Source organism: Pleurodeles waltl, chromosome 12 (genome assembly GCF_031143425.1).
Source record: "Pleurodeles waltl isolate 20211129_DDA chromosome 12, aPleWal1.hap1.20221129, whole genome shotgun sequence".
In the NCBI taxonomy this organism is placed as follows: domain Eukaryota; kingdom Metazoa; phylum Chordata; class Amphibia; order Caudata; family Salamandridae; genus Pleurodeles; species Pleurodeles waltl.
The window spans coordinates 22,093,899-22,113,010 of NC_090451.1; the positions used below are offsets into that span (position 1 = coordinate 22,093,899).

Here is a 19,112-nt window from a genome sequence, read left to right on the forward strand (position 1 = left end):
CTGTCATTTCACCTTTCAACGCTGCCACACATTTTGCCAGCATAAATCTGCAAAATACTTTGTTTGCTGCTGCCTTTTGCCTCGTGGTTGCCTCACAGCGGGTTGCTGGCCTTTGCCATGCTGCTGAAGCCTTCCCCTCCGAGTGTATCCTGGTTTGTAACCTCACCGCTACTGACGCTCACTGCAAGAATTTAAACGGGCTGCATTCCTGAAGATTCCATTCACTGGCAGGCAAGCGTGAAGAGCGTTTTTTATCTTTTTTTTTAAATAGTCTTTCTCCTTTCCTTTTCGGCTCACTAAATGTTTCGACGAGGAGAGGTTACTGCCACAGTGGCTGACTCTTTCTGGAGAAGCAAGGTCGAATCCCGGCATCTGATCAACATCCTGCGACCCGTGAGCAAAACACTTGATTTACCCGTGACTTAGGGCCAGAGACTTTTAGTCCCATATTTATACCTTTTTAGTGCCGCATTTGCGTCATTTTGTGGTGCAAAAGTGGCGCAAACTTACAAAATGCAATTGTAAGTTTGCGCCACTTTTCCGTCACAAAATGACGCAAATGCGGCACTAAAAAAGTATAAACATGGGCCCTAAAGTCGTGGGCAAAGTGGGCTGTGGCCCTGGTCAACCCTGCTGCAAGTCTTGCCCTTCGGCTCACCATCCTCTGATGTTTCTTTTGTTCAATAATCTTACTGATCCAATTGCCTAAATAGAATTTATGAGTCTGCAACTATCTGTGACAAGTCTGCCAGATATAGTTAGTGTTTTTATTAATCCGTACCAAATTTTGTGTTTTATGTGAAAAATAAAGCAGGTTTGCAATTCTTCTTGGAGACTTTTCATTTGAACTTTGTAATAAACATCTGTCACTTAACCACAGGCACTGCAAAGACTTCAGTTACTATAAACTCTTATGTTATTTAATATTATTTTCCATATACGAACTGGACTCTGTGGATGGGAATGGCTGTTGTTGATTCAGGGCACCAGCTTCCAGCATTTTTTGATGTTGGTTAGTAGTGGGGGGCACAGGGTTGGGGGGGGGGGGGGGGGGGGGGGGGAGGCTTGCCATCCAAAAAAGGTTTACATGGGGGGCTCAGCCTAAAAAGGTTTGAAGACTTCTGGTCTAGAGCCTTGTATTTTTCCTTGGAGACTCTCTTCAGTTGAAACTGTAGGGTCTTTACTAAGCATACATTTCGGTTCCAAAATTTTCGGTGTTGAAGATTTTTTCTAGTCGAAAGTGTCTGTTCTGAAGCCAATGTTGATGGCTGCTTTTTCTACGTCGAGGTGGTCAACTCGAATGCTCGACTCGATCCCAATAGAGGTTGGGCTGGTATTGAGTCTTTGGTCGGTGCCGAAGGCATCTTGGTCTTTTTTAATTTCGGTGCTGAACTGGAAGGTGGGGCATCCGAATGTAATTTTCGGATCCTACCATGGCCTGAGGCAGTGGTGGACCGCTGACCAGCTTGGTTAAACATCTTTAAGTGCAAAGATGGGGCTGGTGTACTCGCACACTGTGCTGCTGGAATCGACTGGCTCTTGATGTCAGAATCTTGGTTCGAGTCTGGGATTGAAAGGGCAGCCTGGTGTTCAATTTCTTCTTGTGCGTGTTCCTCTCCGAAGATGTCAGGAGGGTCGTCTGTTTTCAACGCCATCTTTAGCCGACGTGCTCTTCTGTCCCTGAGAGTCTTTTTGGATCAAAAAGACCGACAGGTGTCGCAGGTCTCTTCCTTATGTTCCGGGGACAAGCACAAGTTACGCACCAAGTGTTGATCAGTGTACGGGAACTTGGAGTGGCATCTAGGACAGAACCTAAACGGAGTTTGTTCCATTGGCCCAGCATTTTTCAACATCACTCGTCAAGTTAGGCTCAAAAAAGGCGTGGACACCCCTAAGTGCGTTGAACCGACCCACAACAGCACTCGCCAAGGTAGGCTCAAAACAGGCGTGGACACCCCTAAGGACGTTGAACCGACCCAGACGATGAAAATTGGAACGATTTGTTAAAGTGTAGAAATACGTGATCGAAATACTATTCTGTAGTCGAAAGAAAGATGGAAAGGAAAGTTCAAAAGAGACCAAACCGAGATCTACCGGAGCGAGAGGAAACACATCCGAACCCGACAGCGGAGAGAAAACAATCTAACAAAGGACTCGATGCCCATGCCACTATCACAGAGAGGAGGAGTCACTCAATCTTGTGATTCGAAAAGATTCTTCAACGAAAAACAACTTGTGTGGTTCTTTCTTTTGAGGGAGTTACTGTCCGACTACTGTGCTATTTTAAGTGCTTTACATTCCTCCTGGATAAGCTTCAGCTGCTCGCCTCAGCTACCCCAGAGAGCTTTTGCTATCTGGACATCTATTCAATATCACTAAGGGTTGCCTGGACTCGGTATAGGGCGCCACACCATAGGTGTAACACAATAAAATGAGCTGGCCCCCTGCATGCGTTGCTTGTGAGGTGGTGCTGCAGCAGTGCGGTTGGACAGTGGGCGGGGCTACAGCCATTGCACGGTGCCAGTAGCCCTTCTCCACATGAGATGATTTGCACAAGGGGTGGGATCAAGTTAGGGGGCCACTGACATTCAACCAAAGTGGGTCCCACGTGGGAGCAGCAGGTACTGGGCAATGACCCACAGCATCAACCACTGCTTGGCCACTCTTCTACAAAGACCAATGCCTGACTGCACTGGTACCAACCCGTCCATGCATTGCATGAGCAGCAATTCAAAATCTATACTTTACAGGAGGACAATGTTGTTGTGGACCCACCCGACTACAGTAACAGCATCACTAAAGAGTTGCAGAATTGTACATGCCACCCAAACCTCCATGATACCAGCCAACCACACTGTTGCAGTGTCTGCGACACTGCTGCAGCAACAATACCACCCAGGCACCCTGTTGCAGCAACAATCCCACCCAGGCGCCCTGTTGCAGCAACCATACCACCCAGGCGCCCTGTTGCAGCAACCATACCACCCAGGCGCCCTGTTGCAGCAACCATACCACCCAGGCGCCCTGTTGCAGCAACCATACCACCCAGGCGCCCTGTTGCAGCAACCATAACACCCGGGCGCCCTGCTGCAGCAACCATACCACCCGGACACCCTGCTGCAGCAGCAACACCACCCGGACACCCTGCTGCAGCAGCAACACCACCCGGACACCCTGCTGCAGCAGCAACACCACCCGGACAGCCTGCTGCAGCAGCAATACCACCCGGACAGCCTGCTGCAGCAGCAATACCACCCGGACAGCCTGCTGCAGCAGCAATACCACCCGGACAGCCTGCTGCAGCAGCAATACCACCCGGACAGCCTGCTGCAGCAATACCACCCAGGCACCCTGCTGCAACAGCAACACCACCCAGACACCCTGCTGCAACAGCAACACCACCCAGACACCCTGCTGCAACAGCAACACCACCCAGACACCCTGCTGCACCAACAGTATCATCTGGACAAGCTGCTGAAACACAACAATGCCATGCACCTGCAGCAACAGTATCCCCCAGACACCCTGCTGCGCCAACAGTATCCCCCAGACACCCTGCTGCGCCAACAGTATCCCCCAGACACGCTGCTGCGCCAACAGTATCCCCCAGACACGCTGCTGCGCCAACAGTATCCCCCAGACACGCTGCTGCGCCAACAGTATCCCCCAGACACGCTGCTGCGCCAACAGTATCCCCCAGACACGCTGCTGCGCCAACAGTATCCCCCAGACACGCTGCTGCGCCAACAGTATCCCCCAGACACGCTGCTGCGCCAACAGTATCCCCCAGACACGCTGCTGCGCCAACAGTATCCCCCAGACACGCTGCTGCGCCAACAGTATCCCCCAGACACGCTGCTGCGCCAACAGTATCCCCCAGACACGCTGATGCAGCAACAGTATCCCCCAGACACGCTGCTGCGCCAACAGTATCCCCCAGACACGCTGCTGCGCCAACAGTATCCCCCAGACACGCTGCTGCGCCAACAGTATCCCCCAGACACGCTGCTGCGCTAACAGTATCCCCCAGACACGCTGCTGCGCCAACAGTATCCCCCAGACACGCTGCTGCGCCAACAGTATCCCCCAGACACGCTGCTGCGCCAACAGTATCCCCCAGACACGCTGACGCACCAACAGTATCTCCCAGACACGCTGACGCACCAACAGTATCCCCCAGACACGCTGACGCACCAACAGTATCCCCCAGACACGCTGCTGCAGCAACAGTATCCCCCAGACACGCTGACGCACCAACAGTATCCCCCAGACACGCTGACGCACCAACAGTATCCCCCAGACACGCTGACGCACCAACAGTATCCCCCAGACACGCTGCTGCAGCAACAGTATCCCCCAGACACGCTGACGCAGCAACAGTATCCCCCAGACACTCTGACGCAGCAACAGTATCCCCCAGACACGCTGACGCAGCAACAGTATCCCCCAGACACGCTGACGCAGCAACAATCCCACCCAGGCACCCTGTTGCAACAATACCACCCAGGCGCCCTGTTGCTGCAATACCACCCAGGCGCCCTGTTGCAACAATACCACCCAGGCGCCCTGTTGCAGCAACAATACAACCCAGGCGCCCTGTTGCAGCAACAATACCACCCAGGCGCCCTGTTGCAGCAACAATACCACCCAGGCGCCCTGTTGCAGCAACAATACCACCCAGGCGCCCTGTTGCAGCAACAATACCACCCGGACAAGCTGCTGAAACACAACAATGCCATGCACCTGCAGCAACAAAATCCCCCAGACACCCTGCTGCAGCAACAGTATCCCCCAGACACCCTGCTGCAGCAACAGTATCCCCCAGACACCCTGCTGCAGCAACAGTATCCCCCAGACACCCTGCTGCAGCAACAGTATCCCCCAGACACCCTGCTGCAGCAACAGTATCCCCCAGACACCCTGCTGCAGCAACAGTATCCCCCAGACACCCTGCTGCAGCAACAGTATCCCCCAGACACCCTGCTGCAGCAACAGTATCCCCCAGACACCCTGCTGCAGCAACAGTATTTCCCTCAGACACCCTGCTGCAGCAACAGTATTTCCCTCAGACACCCTGCTGCAGCAACAGTATCCCCCAGACACCCTGCTGCAGCAACAGTATCCCCCAGACACCCTGCTGCAGCAACAGTATCCCCCAGACACCCTGCTGCAGCAACAGTATCCCCCAGACACCCTGCTGCAGCAACAGTATCCCCCAGACACCCTGCTGCAGCAACAGTATCCCCCAGACACCCTGCTGCAGCACAACCACGCCATGCACCTGCAGCAACAATATCACCCGGCCACACTGCTGCAGCAACAGTATCACCCAGACACCCTGCTGCAACCCTGCTGCAGCAACAGTATCACCCAGACACCCTGCTGCAGCAACAGTATCCCCCAGACACCCTGCTGCACCAACAATATCCCCCAGACACGCTGCTGCACCAACAATATCCCCCAGACACGCTGCTGCACCAACAATATCCCCCAGACACGCTGCTGCACCAACAATATCCCCCGGACACGCCATGCACCAACAATATCACCCGGCCACGCTGCTGCAGAAACAATATCACCCAATAACGCTGCTGCAGCACAACCACGCCATGCACCTGCAGCAACAATATCACCCGGCCACGCTGCTGCAGAAACAATATCACCCGGCCACACTGTTGCAGAAACAATATCACCCGGCCACACTGCTGCAGAAACAATATCACTCATACAAACTGCTGCAGCAACAATATCACCCAGACACGCTGCTGCAGCAACAGTATCACCCAGACACGCTGCTGCAGCAACAGTATCACCCAGACACGCTGCTGCAGCAACAGTATCACCCAGACACGCTGCTGCAGCAACAGTATCACCCAGACACGCTGCTGCAGCAACAGTACCACCCAGACACGCTGCTGCAGCAACAGTATCACCCAGACACGCTGCTGCAGCAACAGTATCACCCAGACACGCTGCTGCAGCAACAGTATCACCCAGACACGCTGATGCAGCACAATGACGCCATGCACCTGCAGCGACAATATCACCCGGCCACGCTGCTGCAGCGACAATATCACCCGGCCACGCTGCTGCACCAACAATATCACCCGGCCACGCTGCTGCACCAACAATATCACCCGGCCACTCTGCTGCACCAACAATATCACCCGGCCACTCTGCTGCACCAACAATATCACCCGGCCTCTCTGCTGCACCAACAATATCACCCGGCCTCTCTGCTGCACCAACAATATCACCCGGCCACTCTGCTGCACCAACAATATCACCCGGCCACTCTGCTGCACCAACAATATCACCCGGCCACTCTGCTGCACCAACAATATCACCCGGCCACTCTGCTGCACCAACAATATCACCCGGCCACTCTGCTGCACCAACAATATCACCCGGCCACTCTGCTGCACCAACAATATCACCCGGCCACTCTGCTGCACCAACAATATCACCCGGCCACTCTGCTGCACCAACAATATCACCCGGCCACTCTGCTGCACCAACAATATCACCCGGCCACTCTGCTGCACCAACAATATCACCCGGCCACTCTGCTGCACCAACAATATCACCCGGCCACTCTGCTGCACCAACAATATCACCCGGCCACTCTGCTGCACCAACAATATCACCCGGCCACTCTGCTGCACCAACAATATCACCCGGCCACTCTGCTGCACCAACAATATCACCCGGCCACTCTGCTGCACCAACAATATCACCCGGCCACTCTGCTGCACCAACAATATCACCCGGCCACTCTGCTGCACCAACAATATCACCCGGCCACTCTGCTGCACCAACAATATCACCCGGCCACTCTGCTGCACCAACAATATCACCCGGCCACTCTGCTGCACCAACAATATCACCCGGCCACTCTGCTGCACCAACAATATCACCGGCCACTCTGCTGCACCAACAATATCACCCGGCCACTCTGCTGCACCAACAATATCCCCCGGCCACGCTGCTGCACCAACAATATCCCCCGGCCACGCTGCTGCACCAACAATATCCCCCGGCCACGCTGCTGCACCAACAATATCCCCCGGCCACGCTGCTGCACCAACAATATCCCCCGGCCACGCTGCTGCACCAACAATATCCCCCGGCCACGCTGCTGCACCAACAATATCCCCCGGCCACGCTGCTGCACCAACAATATCCCCCAGACACGCTGCTGCACCAACAATATCCCCCAGACACGCTGCTGCACCAACAATATCCCCCAGACACGCTGCTGCACCAACAATATCCCCCAGACACGCTGCTGCACCAACAATATCCCCCAGACACGCTGCTGCACCAACAATATCCCCCAGACACGCTGCTGCACCAACAATATCCTCCAGACACGCTGCTGCACCAACAATATCCCCCAGACACGCTGCTGCACCAACAATATCCCCCAGACACGCTGCTGCACCAACAATATCCCCCAGACACGCTGCTGCACCAACAGTATCACCAGACACGCTGACGCAGCAACAGTATCACCCAGACACGCTGACGCAGCAACAGTATCACCCAGACACGCCGACGCAGCAACAGTATCACCCAGACACGCCGACGCAGCAACAGTATCACCCAGACACGCCGACGCAGCAACAGTATCTCCCAGACACGCCGATGCAGCAACAGTATCTCCCAGACACGCCGATGCAGCAACAGTATCACCCAGACACGCCGATGCAGCACAACGACGCCATGCACCCTGTTGCAGCAACAATCCCACCCAGGCGCCCTGTTGCAACAATACCACCCAGGTGCCCTGTTGCAACAATACCACCCAGGCGCCCTGTTGCAGCAACAATACCACCCAGGCGCCCTGTTGCAGCAACAATACCACCCAGGCGCCCTGTTGCAGCAACAATACCACCCAGGCGCCCTGTTGCAGCAACAATACCACCCAGGCGCCCTGTTGCAGCAACAATACCACCCAGGCGCCCTGTTGCAGCAACAATACCACCCAGGCGCCCTGTTGCAGCAACAATACCACCCAGGCGCCCTGTTGCAGCAACAATACCACCCGGACAAGCTGCTGAAACACAACAATGCCATGCACCTGCAGCAACAAAATCCCCCAGACACCCTGCTGCAGCAACAGTATCCCCCAGACACCCTGCTGCAGCAACAGTATCCCCCAGACACCCTGCTGCAGCAACAGTATCCCCCAGACACCCTGCTGCAGCAACAGTATCCCCCAGACACCCTGCTGCAGCAACAGTATCCCCCAGACACCCTGCTGCAGCAACAGTATCACCCAGACACCCTGCTGCAGCAACAGTATCACCCAGACACCCTGCTGCAGCACAACCACGCCATGCACCTGCAGCAACAATATCACCCGGCCACGCTGCTGCAGAAACAATATCACCCAGAAACGCTGCTGCAGCACAACCACGCCATGCACCTGCAGCAACAATATCACCCGGCCACGCTGCTGCAGAAACAATATCACCCAGAAACGCTGCTGCAGCACAACCACACCATGCACCTGCAGCAACAATATCACCCGGCCACACTGCTGCAGAAACAGTATCAGCCAGACACGCTGCTGCAGCAACAGTATCAGCCAGACACGCTGCTGCAGCAACAGTATCAGCCAGACACGCTGCTGCAGCAACAGTATCAGCCAGACACGCTGCTGCAGCAACAGTATCAGCCAGACACGCTGCCGCAGCAACAGTATCAGCCAGACACGCTGCCGCAGCAACAGTATCAGCCAGACACGCTGCCGCAGCAACAGTATCAGCCAGACACGCTGCCGCAGCAACAGTATCAGCCAGACACGCTGCTGCAGCAACAGTATCACCCAGACACCCTGCTGCAACCCTGCTGCAGCAACAGTATCACCCAGACACCCTGCTGCAGCAACAGTATCAGACAGACACGCTGCTGCAGCAACAGTATCAGCCAGACACGCTGCTGCAGCAACAGTATCAGCCAGACACGCTGCTGCAGCAACAGTATCAGCCAGACACGCTGCTGCAACAGTATCAGCCAGACACGCTGATGCAGCACAATGACGCCATGCACCTGCAGCGACAATATCACCCGGCCACGCTGCTGCAGAAACAATATCACCCAGCCACGCTGCTGCACCAACAATATCACCCGGCCACGCTGCTGCACCAACAATATCACCCGGCCACGCTGCTGCACCAACAATATCACCCAGGCAGGCTGCTGCCGCAACAATATCACCCAGGCAGGCTGCTGCCGCAACAATATCACCCAGGCAGGCTGCTGCCGCAACAATATCACCCAGGCAGGCTGCTGCCGCAACAATATCACCCAGGCAGGCTGCTGCCGCAACAATATCACCCAGGCAGGCTGCTGCCGCAACAATATCACCCAGGCACGCTGCTGCAGCAACAATATCACCCAGGCACGCTGCTGCAATATCACCCATACACGCTGCTGCAGCAACAATATCACCCAGACACACTGCTGCAGCAACAATATCACCCAGACACACTGCTGCAGCAACAATATCACCCAGACACACTGCTGCAGCAACAATATCACCCAGGCACACTGCTGCAGCAACAATATCACCCATACAAGCCATACAAGCTGCTGCAGTACAACCATGCCATATTTCTGCAGCAAACCTGGTTGCAACTGTCATGACGTAGCCAAGACCTTGCACTACATTCTCACGGGCTGCCCAACTTGGACACAGGGCATGTTTCCAATATTGTTACTCTGTCTAATTCTTTTAAAATGTGCACCTTCTCCAAGGTTAGAAAAGTGCCTCATGGTGAGGAATCTTTTATTCCCTCAACATCTTCTCTTCAGTTTGAGGAGAGAGGAATGCCTCTCAGTCACACCTAACTAAAAGGTCCATAAAGGAAGCTTTATAACCGGGGCTAGGGAGGTGCTGAAAGGGTACTCCACTAGGGAGGTTAGATAACTGGAGCAGTGGGGGACTGAATAAGCACTATGGACAGAAAGCCTACTCTGTGCTGACAGCATAACTGTGTTGGTACAAACAATAATGTGCTTTACAAAGTGATAGTTCAGTTTCAATTAACCTAGATCACAAAGAAGTTTTCAGCCTAAAAAAAGTAAAAAGAAACGGACGCCAAGCCCAGTTCCTATAAAAAAAATAAATCATGTTATGGAACTTTAGAGGTGCATAAACGTGTCTCCTCCAGCGAGCTCTGACTTAACCAGTACTCGAAGAAGTGCAGGGTTTGGGAAAGAGGTGCATGCACACAGCCTGTCCTCAATGAGTCCTGCAAACACAGCAGCAGGCTGGGGGAATGAACTTGTAAGGAAGAAAACATTCCAACGGAGACAACTCCAGGCTATGGGGGCAACGATCCTGCTTTGGGTGACCTCCCCTGGGGGTGAGCGAGAGGGCGCAGCATAAACAGACCATGTGACGCACTCCATTAGCAGTCGTGCCCGCAGCAGCGCGGTGGGCATCACTCTGGCTGCCACCCTGACACGGATGTCACAACTGGTTACATCTCAAAGGGCACACCTCACCCACTTGACATTGACACACCACTCTAGGCACCTGCTCATGATGCACAACCCCCATCCCCAAAAATACTTACCCGAGCACAGAGATCAACCTGGAATATGGAGCCATCGCTGCCCCCACAGAACATGTGGTACTCCGTAGGGTCCAGGGTCACTGCCATGACCCTCACGTCAAACAAAATGGACATCAAGAGGTCCCCGGAGGAGATGGACCAAAGCTGCAGGGGAAGAGAATTCAGAAATCACTGAGTGACGTTAAGAGGACCAGAACAAGAAGGATGAAAAGAGATTGAGGGGAAGTATAGGGGGGACGACACAGACCAGGGGTGGGGGTGAAACGACAGAGACCGGGGGGGGTTAGGGGACGACGACAGAGACCAGGGGTGGGGGGACAACACAGACCAAAGGTAAATGAACGAAGATAATTAGAAAAAACCTTGTAGTAACTTGTAACAAATAAGACAGCTGTCGCTTTGAGACTAAGAAAGCAACAGAGCGAGGTACAGTGTGACCACTTTAGCCACAAAGGAAGGTGGCTCTCGCGCAGAAACCATTCGCCCACCCCACCACTCCGATGTGTGGGTTTCAGAACACTTTACCCCACTACTGATTAGATGTGCAGCACCCCCAGATAAGAGCACCTGCGAGCTGCTCGGCAGGCTGGCCAAGGACTGTGCACATGCCACAACTCTGCAATAAACCAGAAGTGATAAACAGCATCCCTACCCACGAGAAGAGGGCCACCATGTGACTGGGCTCCAAGGAAGGGATATTGTTCTAGAGCTCTCAATATTAAGAAAGGGCAGCCCCAAGACTCACTAGGTCACCCTCATGCAGTGTTTCCCTCACCATCTGCGCAGATGCACCCCTTACCTTGGCTGTCTGATCGAGGGACGATGTGGCTGCTCTCGCCAGGGCTCCGCCAGCACCACAGTGCAGGTCTGTGATGGGAAGGGTGTGCCGGGACCAGACATGAAGTGGCTCTGCAAGCTGAGACTGCTCAGTATTCAGGACACTGCAGGAGGAAGAGAAACATGAGTCACAAGAACAGGATGAATTCACGAACAGCACACGTTATCTGTGGTGGGCACGGATGCCCTGTGGCAGAAACCCACTACTTTAGGCTATCCCCAGACTTCTCTTAGGAATAAGAGGGCACCCTACATTTGAGTCTTGAGGCAGACCGGTACATAAATCTGATCCCAGTACCGTGGAGCACAGCAAGCACCGGGTGGGAAAACTCTTATCCCAGTACTGCGGAGCAGAGCAAGGAGAGGGGGGCTTAAATCTCGTCCCAGTACTATGGAACACAACAAGCATATAGGGGGATGAATATCGTCTCAGTACTGCACAGCATGGCACAGCACAGGGTGGGATAAATCTTGTCCCAGTATTATGGAGCACGGCAGAGCACAGGGCGAGATAAATCTCACCACAGTACTGCAGAGCACGGGCAGGATTAATCTAGTCCTAGTCCTGCGGAGCACAGCATGAAATACATCTCGTCCCAGTACTGCAGAGCACAGCAGGTAACAGGGTGGAATAAATCTTGTGACAGTACTGCAGAGCACAGCAGAGCAAGGGCGTGATAAATCTTGTGCCAGTACTGCAGACCACAGGGTGAGCTAAATCTTGTCCTAGTACTGTGGAGCGCAGCAGAGCATGGACAGGATAAATCTTGTCAGCATACTGCAGAGCACGGGCAGGCTAAATCTCGTCCCAGTCCTGCAGAGCACAGGATGAGAAATCTTGTCCCAGTACTGCAGAGCGCAGGGTGAGATAAATCGCGTCCCAGTACTGTGGAGCGCAGCAGAGCACAGGCGGGATAATCTTGTCCCAGTACTGCAGAGCACGGCAGAGCATGGGCAGGATAAATCTCGCCCCAGTACTGCAGAGCACAGGGTGAGATAAATATTGTCCCAGTACTGTGGAGCACAGCAGAGCACAGGGGGGATAAATCTTGTCCCAGTACTGCAGAGCACAGCAGAACACAGGCTGAGATAAATCTTGTCCTAGTACTGTGGAGCACAGCAGAGCACAGGGTGGGATAAATCTGGTCTCAGTACTGCACAGCATGGCAGAGCACAGGGTGGGATAAATCTCATTCCAGTACTTTGGAGCACAGCAGAACAGGCAGGATGAATCTTGTCCCAGTACTGTGAACCATAGAACAGGGTGAGATCAATCTTGCCTCAGTACTGAAGAGCATGGTAGAGCACAGGGTAAGATAAATCTCGTCCCACTACTGCAGCACACAGCAGAGCACAGGCGGGATAAATCTCGTCCCAGTCCTGCAGAGCATGGCAGAGTACAAGGTGAAATCCATTTTGTCCCAGCACTGTGGAGCAAAGCACAGAATGGGATAAATCTCGTCCCATTACTGTAGAGCATGGCAGTGCACAGGGTGGAATAAATCTCGTCACAATACTGCAGAGCACAGTAGAGCACAGGCGGGATAAATCTCACCCCAGTACTGCAGAGCACAGGATGAGATAAATCTCGTCCGAGTACTGTAGAGCACAGCAGAGCACAGGGTTGGATAAATCTCGTCTCAGTACTGAAGAGCATGGTAGAGCATAGGGTGGGATAAAGCACGTCCTAGTACCAGGGATCACAGCACAGGGTAGGATAAATCTTGTCCCAGTAATGTGGAGCACAGCAGAGCATAGGGTGAGATAAATCTCATTCCAGTACTGTAGAGCACAGCAGAACACAGGCGGGATGAATCTTGTTCCAGTGCTGTGAACAATAGCACAGGGTGGGTTAAATCTAGCCTCAGTACTGAAGAGCATGGCAGAGCACAGGGTGAGATAAATCTCGCCTCAGTACTGCAGAGCATGGCAGAGCACAGGGTGGGATAAATCACACCCTAGTACCAGGGATCACAGCAGAGCACAAGGTGAGATAAATCTTGTCCCAGTACTGTAGCGCACGGCAGAGCACAACGTGAGATAAATCTTGTCCCAGTACTGTAGCGCACGGCAGAGCACAGGGTGAGATAAATCTCGTCCCAGTACTGCAGAGCACAGCAGAGTACAAGGTGAGATAAATCTCGTCCCAGTACTGCAGAGCACAGCAAAGTACAAGGTGAGATAAATCTTGTCCAAGTACTGCAGAGCACAGCAGAGTACAAGGTGAGATAAATCTCGTCCCAGTACTGCAGAGCACAGCAGAGTACAAGGTGAGATAAATCTCGTCCCAGTACTGCAGAGCACAGCAGTGTACAAGGTGAGATAAACCTCGTCCCAGGACTGTGGAGCAGAGTACAGAATGGGATAAATCTCATCCAAGTACTGTAGAGCATGGCAGAGCACAGGGTGATCTCCGCTTTTGCACGCCTGGTGGGTTATTAAGAGAAGCTGCTGGAAGAGCCCTCTGGACACAGAGGTGCAGACACTGGCTTCTTCTCCAAAGACATCTTCACTGCAAGCTGATCCTCCTCTCTCACAGAGCTATACTGAACCTAGAGATGATTTTATCAGGATACTGGTTTCTTTACCAATTCACAGGTCTCCACTCTTTCAGGTGGTCCGCATTTGACAACCACTTTAGTTTTTAAGGAGGTGGGAGAACGGACCCCTGCCCATAACCTTGAAGTGGATTCAGCTGTTCACCTGCTCTTCTCCATCGCCCAGGACCTCCCTCCACCCTGGGTGTGCCTGCTTTACAACATCCAGACCGGACTATCCTTCCCTTGGCATCCTCCTGACCTCAAACCACATGCCCTCATTGGAGTGCTTCACCTTCTACCTTAAATATTTCAAGACATCCTCTCACAGACTTCTACTTGTCACACAAGCACCTTGTACAAGAGGCTCCCATCTAAAGGAACCACAACAGTTCTTGACAAACTGTTTCTCTGATGTGTTGCCTCAGAACATGCTTAATTTGAGCCAGTGCTTTCCAGTGCTCGGGACAAGCACTTAATCGTCAGCACCAGCGCTAGAGACAGCCCACCATATGGTGTCAATGTGTATCAGATTTTAAGATGAGCACAACAACAATGTTTATAAAGTCGTTCGTTCGTTAGCTTTATTTCGGTAAAGATAAATACCATAAAAGCACACCACAATTCACAGTTTTACAAAACAGCAAGTTGTGTGCAAAGAGTTTCAAACATAAAAGGTTGGACTACATATAAAAAATATTAAACATGAGGATTTTCCCTCTGGGAATTCATACCGTATTATAAGATCGTATAATAGTGCAAGATTTTGTATGTTAGATATCAAAAATCAAATACAAGCCTAACCGAACATATAAAATGGAGCATTTCTATTTGAAAGTATAAAAATATCTAAGCATAAAAAATACTTTAGACAATAAAAGTGTGTATATTAAACATAAAAATGTTCCCTTTAAAAGTTCAAACCATATTATAAGATCATATAAGAATGCAAAGTTTTGCATAATAAGTATCAAGAATCAGATACAAGCTTAGCCAGACATATCACATATAATAAGACTTTTCTATTTAAAAAATATAAAAAATATCTAGACATAAAAATACTTTAAGCAATAAGAAGTAATAGGTGCATACATTAAAATTCATGAGTGAGTTCATCAACAGCCAATCCCCACGTCTATAGTTAAATTTACCTCTATTTTTTTAAGCATGTTCAGTCTACAATGCCAAATACAATCTAAATATTTTGCCAGGCAGCAAGCCACTAAAACGGATGGATCAGATTTAAAAATTCTCAAAGCCAGTGGACAGTTCTTAAAACCCATTTTCCTACACAAAGGAATAATCCAACGAGCTCTCTGATTATGGTATGCAGGACATTGGAAAAGGACATGGGTTATAGATTCTTCCCTGGCACAGCCCATCGGGCACATCTTCAAAGTGCATCTAGTGTTGGCCCATTTATGTGTTAGAATGCGCAAAGGGAGAGAGCCTATCCTAAATCTAATATACAATGCGCGTGCACGTGGAGAGAGAACTATGTCCATATATTGCGCGGATTCATAATGGCATTTAATTTGTAAGAAACTGCCCGTCATGGAAGATGGTAAGACAACAGACAATTGTGAAAGATGCACATGGAGCCAAAATGCATCCTTCAGTACCTGTGTTGCATTTTTGGGAATAGATAGCGGATCCTTCCAGTAAGACCCCAAGCCAAGTAGTGTGGAAATCCTTTCTACGTACGCGCACCACTTGATTTTCGAACTAGTATTATTGGCCATCAGGTTGACTAGCCCACATCTGTAGGGGATAAGAGTCTAGTGACCATAGACGGATCCAAAACAACAAAGGCCTGAGAGCAGCAATCTGGCAAATATGAGGCAAATTTAGGTCCATTTGAATAGGAAGCATTGGGGTGCTGGAAGGAACTCTTAACAAGGACCTTAAAAAATAGTTTTCCACCTTTGTCAAATCGTCTAAATTACAGTGGCCCCACAGTTCGGCTCCATAGAGGGCCCCCCCCCTTGCTTGTAATTTGTAGATTTCAATTGCGGGTGTCACGGCAAAGCTAGGTGATCTAGCTGAAAATCTTACGATACCACTCGTCCGTTGTTTCAAGAGGAAATTTGCTTTCTGAAGATGAGAATGCCACTTGTGCGAGTCTTCTAGTTTCAGGCCTAGATATTCAAAATCGCCAACTCTTTCCAGTGCGGCGCCCTCTAAATAAAGGGGGCGCCGCATCCTACCTTTTTTATCCCCAAACACCATACACTTAGTTTTTGATCGATTGATTTCCAGGCCGTGATCATTACAAAAGGCCATGAATCTCGAAAGCAGGGTTGTGAGACCTGTGGCTGTTTGGGATATCAACAAGGTGTCATCAGCAAATAGGAGGCAAGGGATCTTCTGCCCTCCTAATTTGGGGGCATCATTGGAGCACTCCATGAGATACGGAATGCATGCGTTTATGAAAAGGAGAAATAAGGTAGGGGCGAGTACGCAGCCTTGCCTCACGCCACGGGCAGTGGGAAATTTTTCAGTTAGTTCACCTTGCCGACCCCACCTGATTCTACCATAGTTACCAGTATAGAGATCTCTGATGATGTTTAAAATAGAGCAGGGGACTCCCATTTTAGACAAGACCTCCCACAATTTATTGCGGGGTACCAAATCAAAAGCTGATTTTAGGTCAACAAATGCTACAAATAGGTGGCCTGAGTTCACATCAACAAATTTCCATTTAATAGAAATAAAACGGAATATCTGGTCTATTGTGCTGATTTTTTCTCTGAAGCCCGCTTGGAGGTGGTTTAAAATTTGGTTTTCCACTATCCATTTGCTCAGCCTACTCAACAATTGATGGCAAAATATTTTTGGGAGATTGTCAAGGAGGCTGATGGGTCTGTAGTTTCCCGGGGAATTCCTCTCTCCTTTCTTATATATAGGCACAATGATTGCCTCTTTCCATGAGTCGGGGTAGGATCTGGTAGTCAAAATGGCATTAGAGAGCCTATTGATATACGGCCTCCAGGTGTTCTGGTCCGCTTTAAACATATCGGAAGGGATCCCGTCCAACTCAGGGGCCTTCGCTGCTTTTTGGGCTGCGATGGCCTGCGCAGTTTCACTCAGTGTAAAAAAAGGCAAAGAGGACGCGGGCGAGTGAGATGTTATCGGCTGTCCCAAACCTGGGTCATCGAGGGCCAGTGGAGAGCCGTACAGTTCTTTGAAATGGGAAAGCCAGGCATCAGGGGTAATATGAGACTCCAAATAAGGGGCTCGGTTCTGATCACTGCGAGATACCAAAAGCCAAAATCGTTTGGAGTCGTGAGCCCTAGCTGCCTCAAATAGGTCACTCCAGAGCCCCTCTTCATGCTCATGTTTGCTCTTATTGCATATAAAAGCATAATTACGTCTAGCATCAATAATACCTAGTCTGTCCTTTGTCCTTAATACACTAACCAGGGTATTTTTAGCCTCTCTACACCTCTTGTTAAACCATTTAGAGCAGGGTTGGGGACAAGAGTTAGTCAGCTGCCTTGCACGTTTGGAAAACAGCTCTTTCAGGGTAGCGAAGAGGTCCAAATGGAGGGACATAACTTCGATTGGAGAAAAAGTGAGGCTATGGTCAAATAACTGGTGGGAAGAAATTAAAGCACACAGTTTTTCTCGAAGCTTGTTCGATCTCTCAAAAGAGTCCCATCTTACCGTGTGCCTGTTGCTAGACAACTCCATAACAACAGGAGAAGCAGAAAGGAATACGGCTCCTGCTAAGAGAGATCTCTTATACGTAATCTGTAGAGGGGCATGATCACTAGTATGTGGATTACCAACTTCCACATCTAGTATGTGGTGCCAAACTCTTAAATAAAAAAAAAATGTAATTTAGTTTATTACTATAAGGACCCCTAAAAAAAGTTGGTCTTGCAGGAGTATCAGCTGGAAAACGGCCATTGCCAAGATGGAGACCATGTAATATCATAAGATCTATTACCTGCGTAGCCCTAACGCAAGGTTTGTATGAATTTTGCTGGGTGGAATGGGGAGGAATATTCCATACACTATCTTCAGGCTGCATAACCTCTATAAGGTCTAGGTTAAATTCAAGTTGGACATTAAAATCCCCTGCTATTATAATGTAATATTTAAGACGGAAGTCTGAAATTAGTGTTTAATAGCTCGATAATAGTAGAACCATGGTTAGAGGGTCCCGGCCTACTATAAATATTTATACAGAGAACGGGGGAGCCTGAGATTGGTTGGATAGCAATAGCCAAAATATCATGAGAATCCACATATATCTCCTTTATTCCTCCCACCGCTGTCGATTTTACCCAGGTACATAAGCCCCCTACTGCCCTACCTGCTAAAGATGGCTTAGCCGGTTTAAAAAAAGAACTAAACCCCTGCCTATATGTGCGGTGTTTGGCCCAAGTTTCCTGGAACATACATACATTAAAATTTTCAACAAATGCCCCCCACTCGGTGTCTGCGAGTTTGCCATTGATGCCAGCCACATTCCAGGACAAAAGTTTTGCTGGTGTCTGGGCAATAGAGCAGCTTGATTTCACGAGGGTGTCATCTGGAAGGTTGCTGTCAATAAGCTTCTCCAGAAGCAGGTTTGTAAAATTATTGATGTTAACAAATTGTGAATCCAAAAGAGGAACAACACCTGGACTAGGTGAATAGAGTGAGGAACCTGTGGCCCGTCAATCTGAGCTAGGAATGGAGACGCAGGAATTAGTGGAGTATAGTCAATCAATGTCAGAAGTAGCCTCCCTGGAGATCGAAATCGCATGCTGGTTGGCCACTAGAAACAGGACCGGAACTGGTCATTGGGGCAAGGCCAGATGGTACACCTTTAGAGACCTAATGGCCTGAAATCTTGATGGTCTGTAAAACGACTCAAGACCCATTTGGTTGTTCTAGAGGAGAAGTCCGGCTTCATGTGACCAACAGTGGGGCGGCTGGCACTGAGAGAAATAGCAGATGACTTCCTATTTGTGTTGCGTGCTTCCATATCTAGAAGACCTGTTACCAGATGAGGGTTTTTGAAATTGAGTTTTATGGAGTCTCGACAACCAGGAAGACCATTTACTCGTTCGGCAGATAAAATGTCATCATGAATGACTGAGCCACAACCTCTAACGTGTCTTAGCCAATGCGAGGCCTTATTGGCTAGTGAGGCTTT

At 50.6% G+C, this 19,112-nt stretch overlaps 1 protein-coding gene across 1 annotated transcript in view; it reads right to left on the reverse strand.

The window, feature by feature from the left end:
• WDR18 (WD repeat domain 18) overlaps positions 1 to 19,112 on the reverse strand; it is a 159,866-nt gene that overhangs the window by 55,183 nt on the left and 85,571 nt on the right. Inside the window, exons 4-5 of the mRNA XM_069216405.1 lie at positions 11,389 to 11,530; positions 10,590 to 10,733 (exon numbers count right to left, since the gene is read on the reverse strand). Coding sequence (XP_069072506.1) covers positions 10,590 to 10,733; positions 11,389 to 11,530 — 286 coding nt within the window. The remainder of the gene's footprint in view (positions 1 to 10,589; positions 10,734 to 11,388; positions 11,531 to 19,112) is intronic.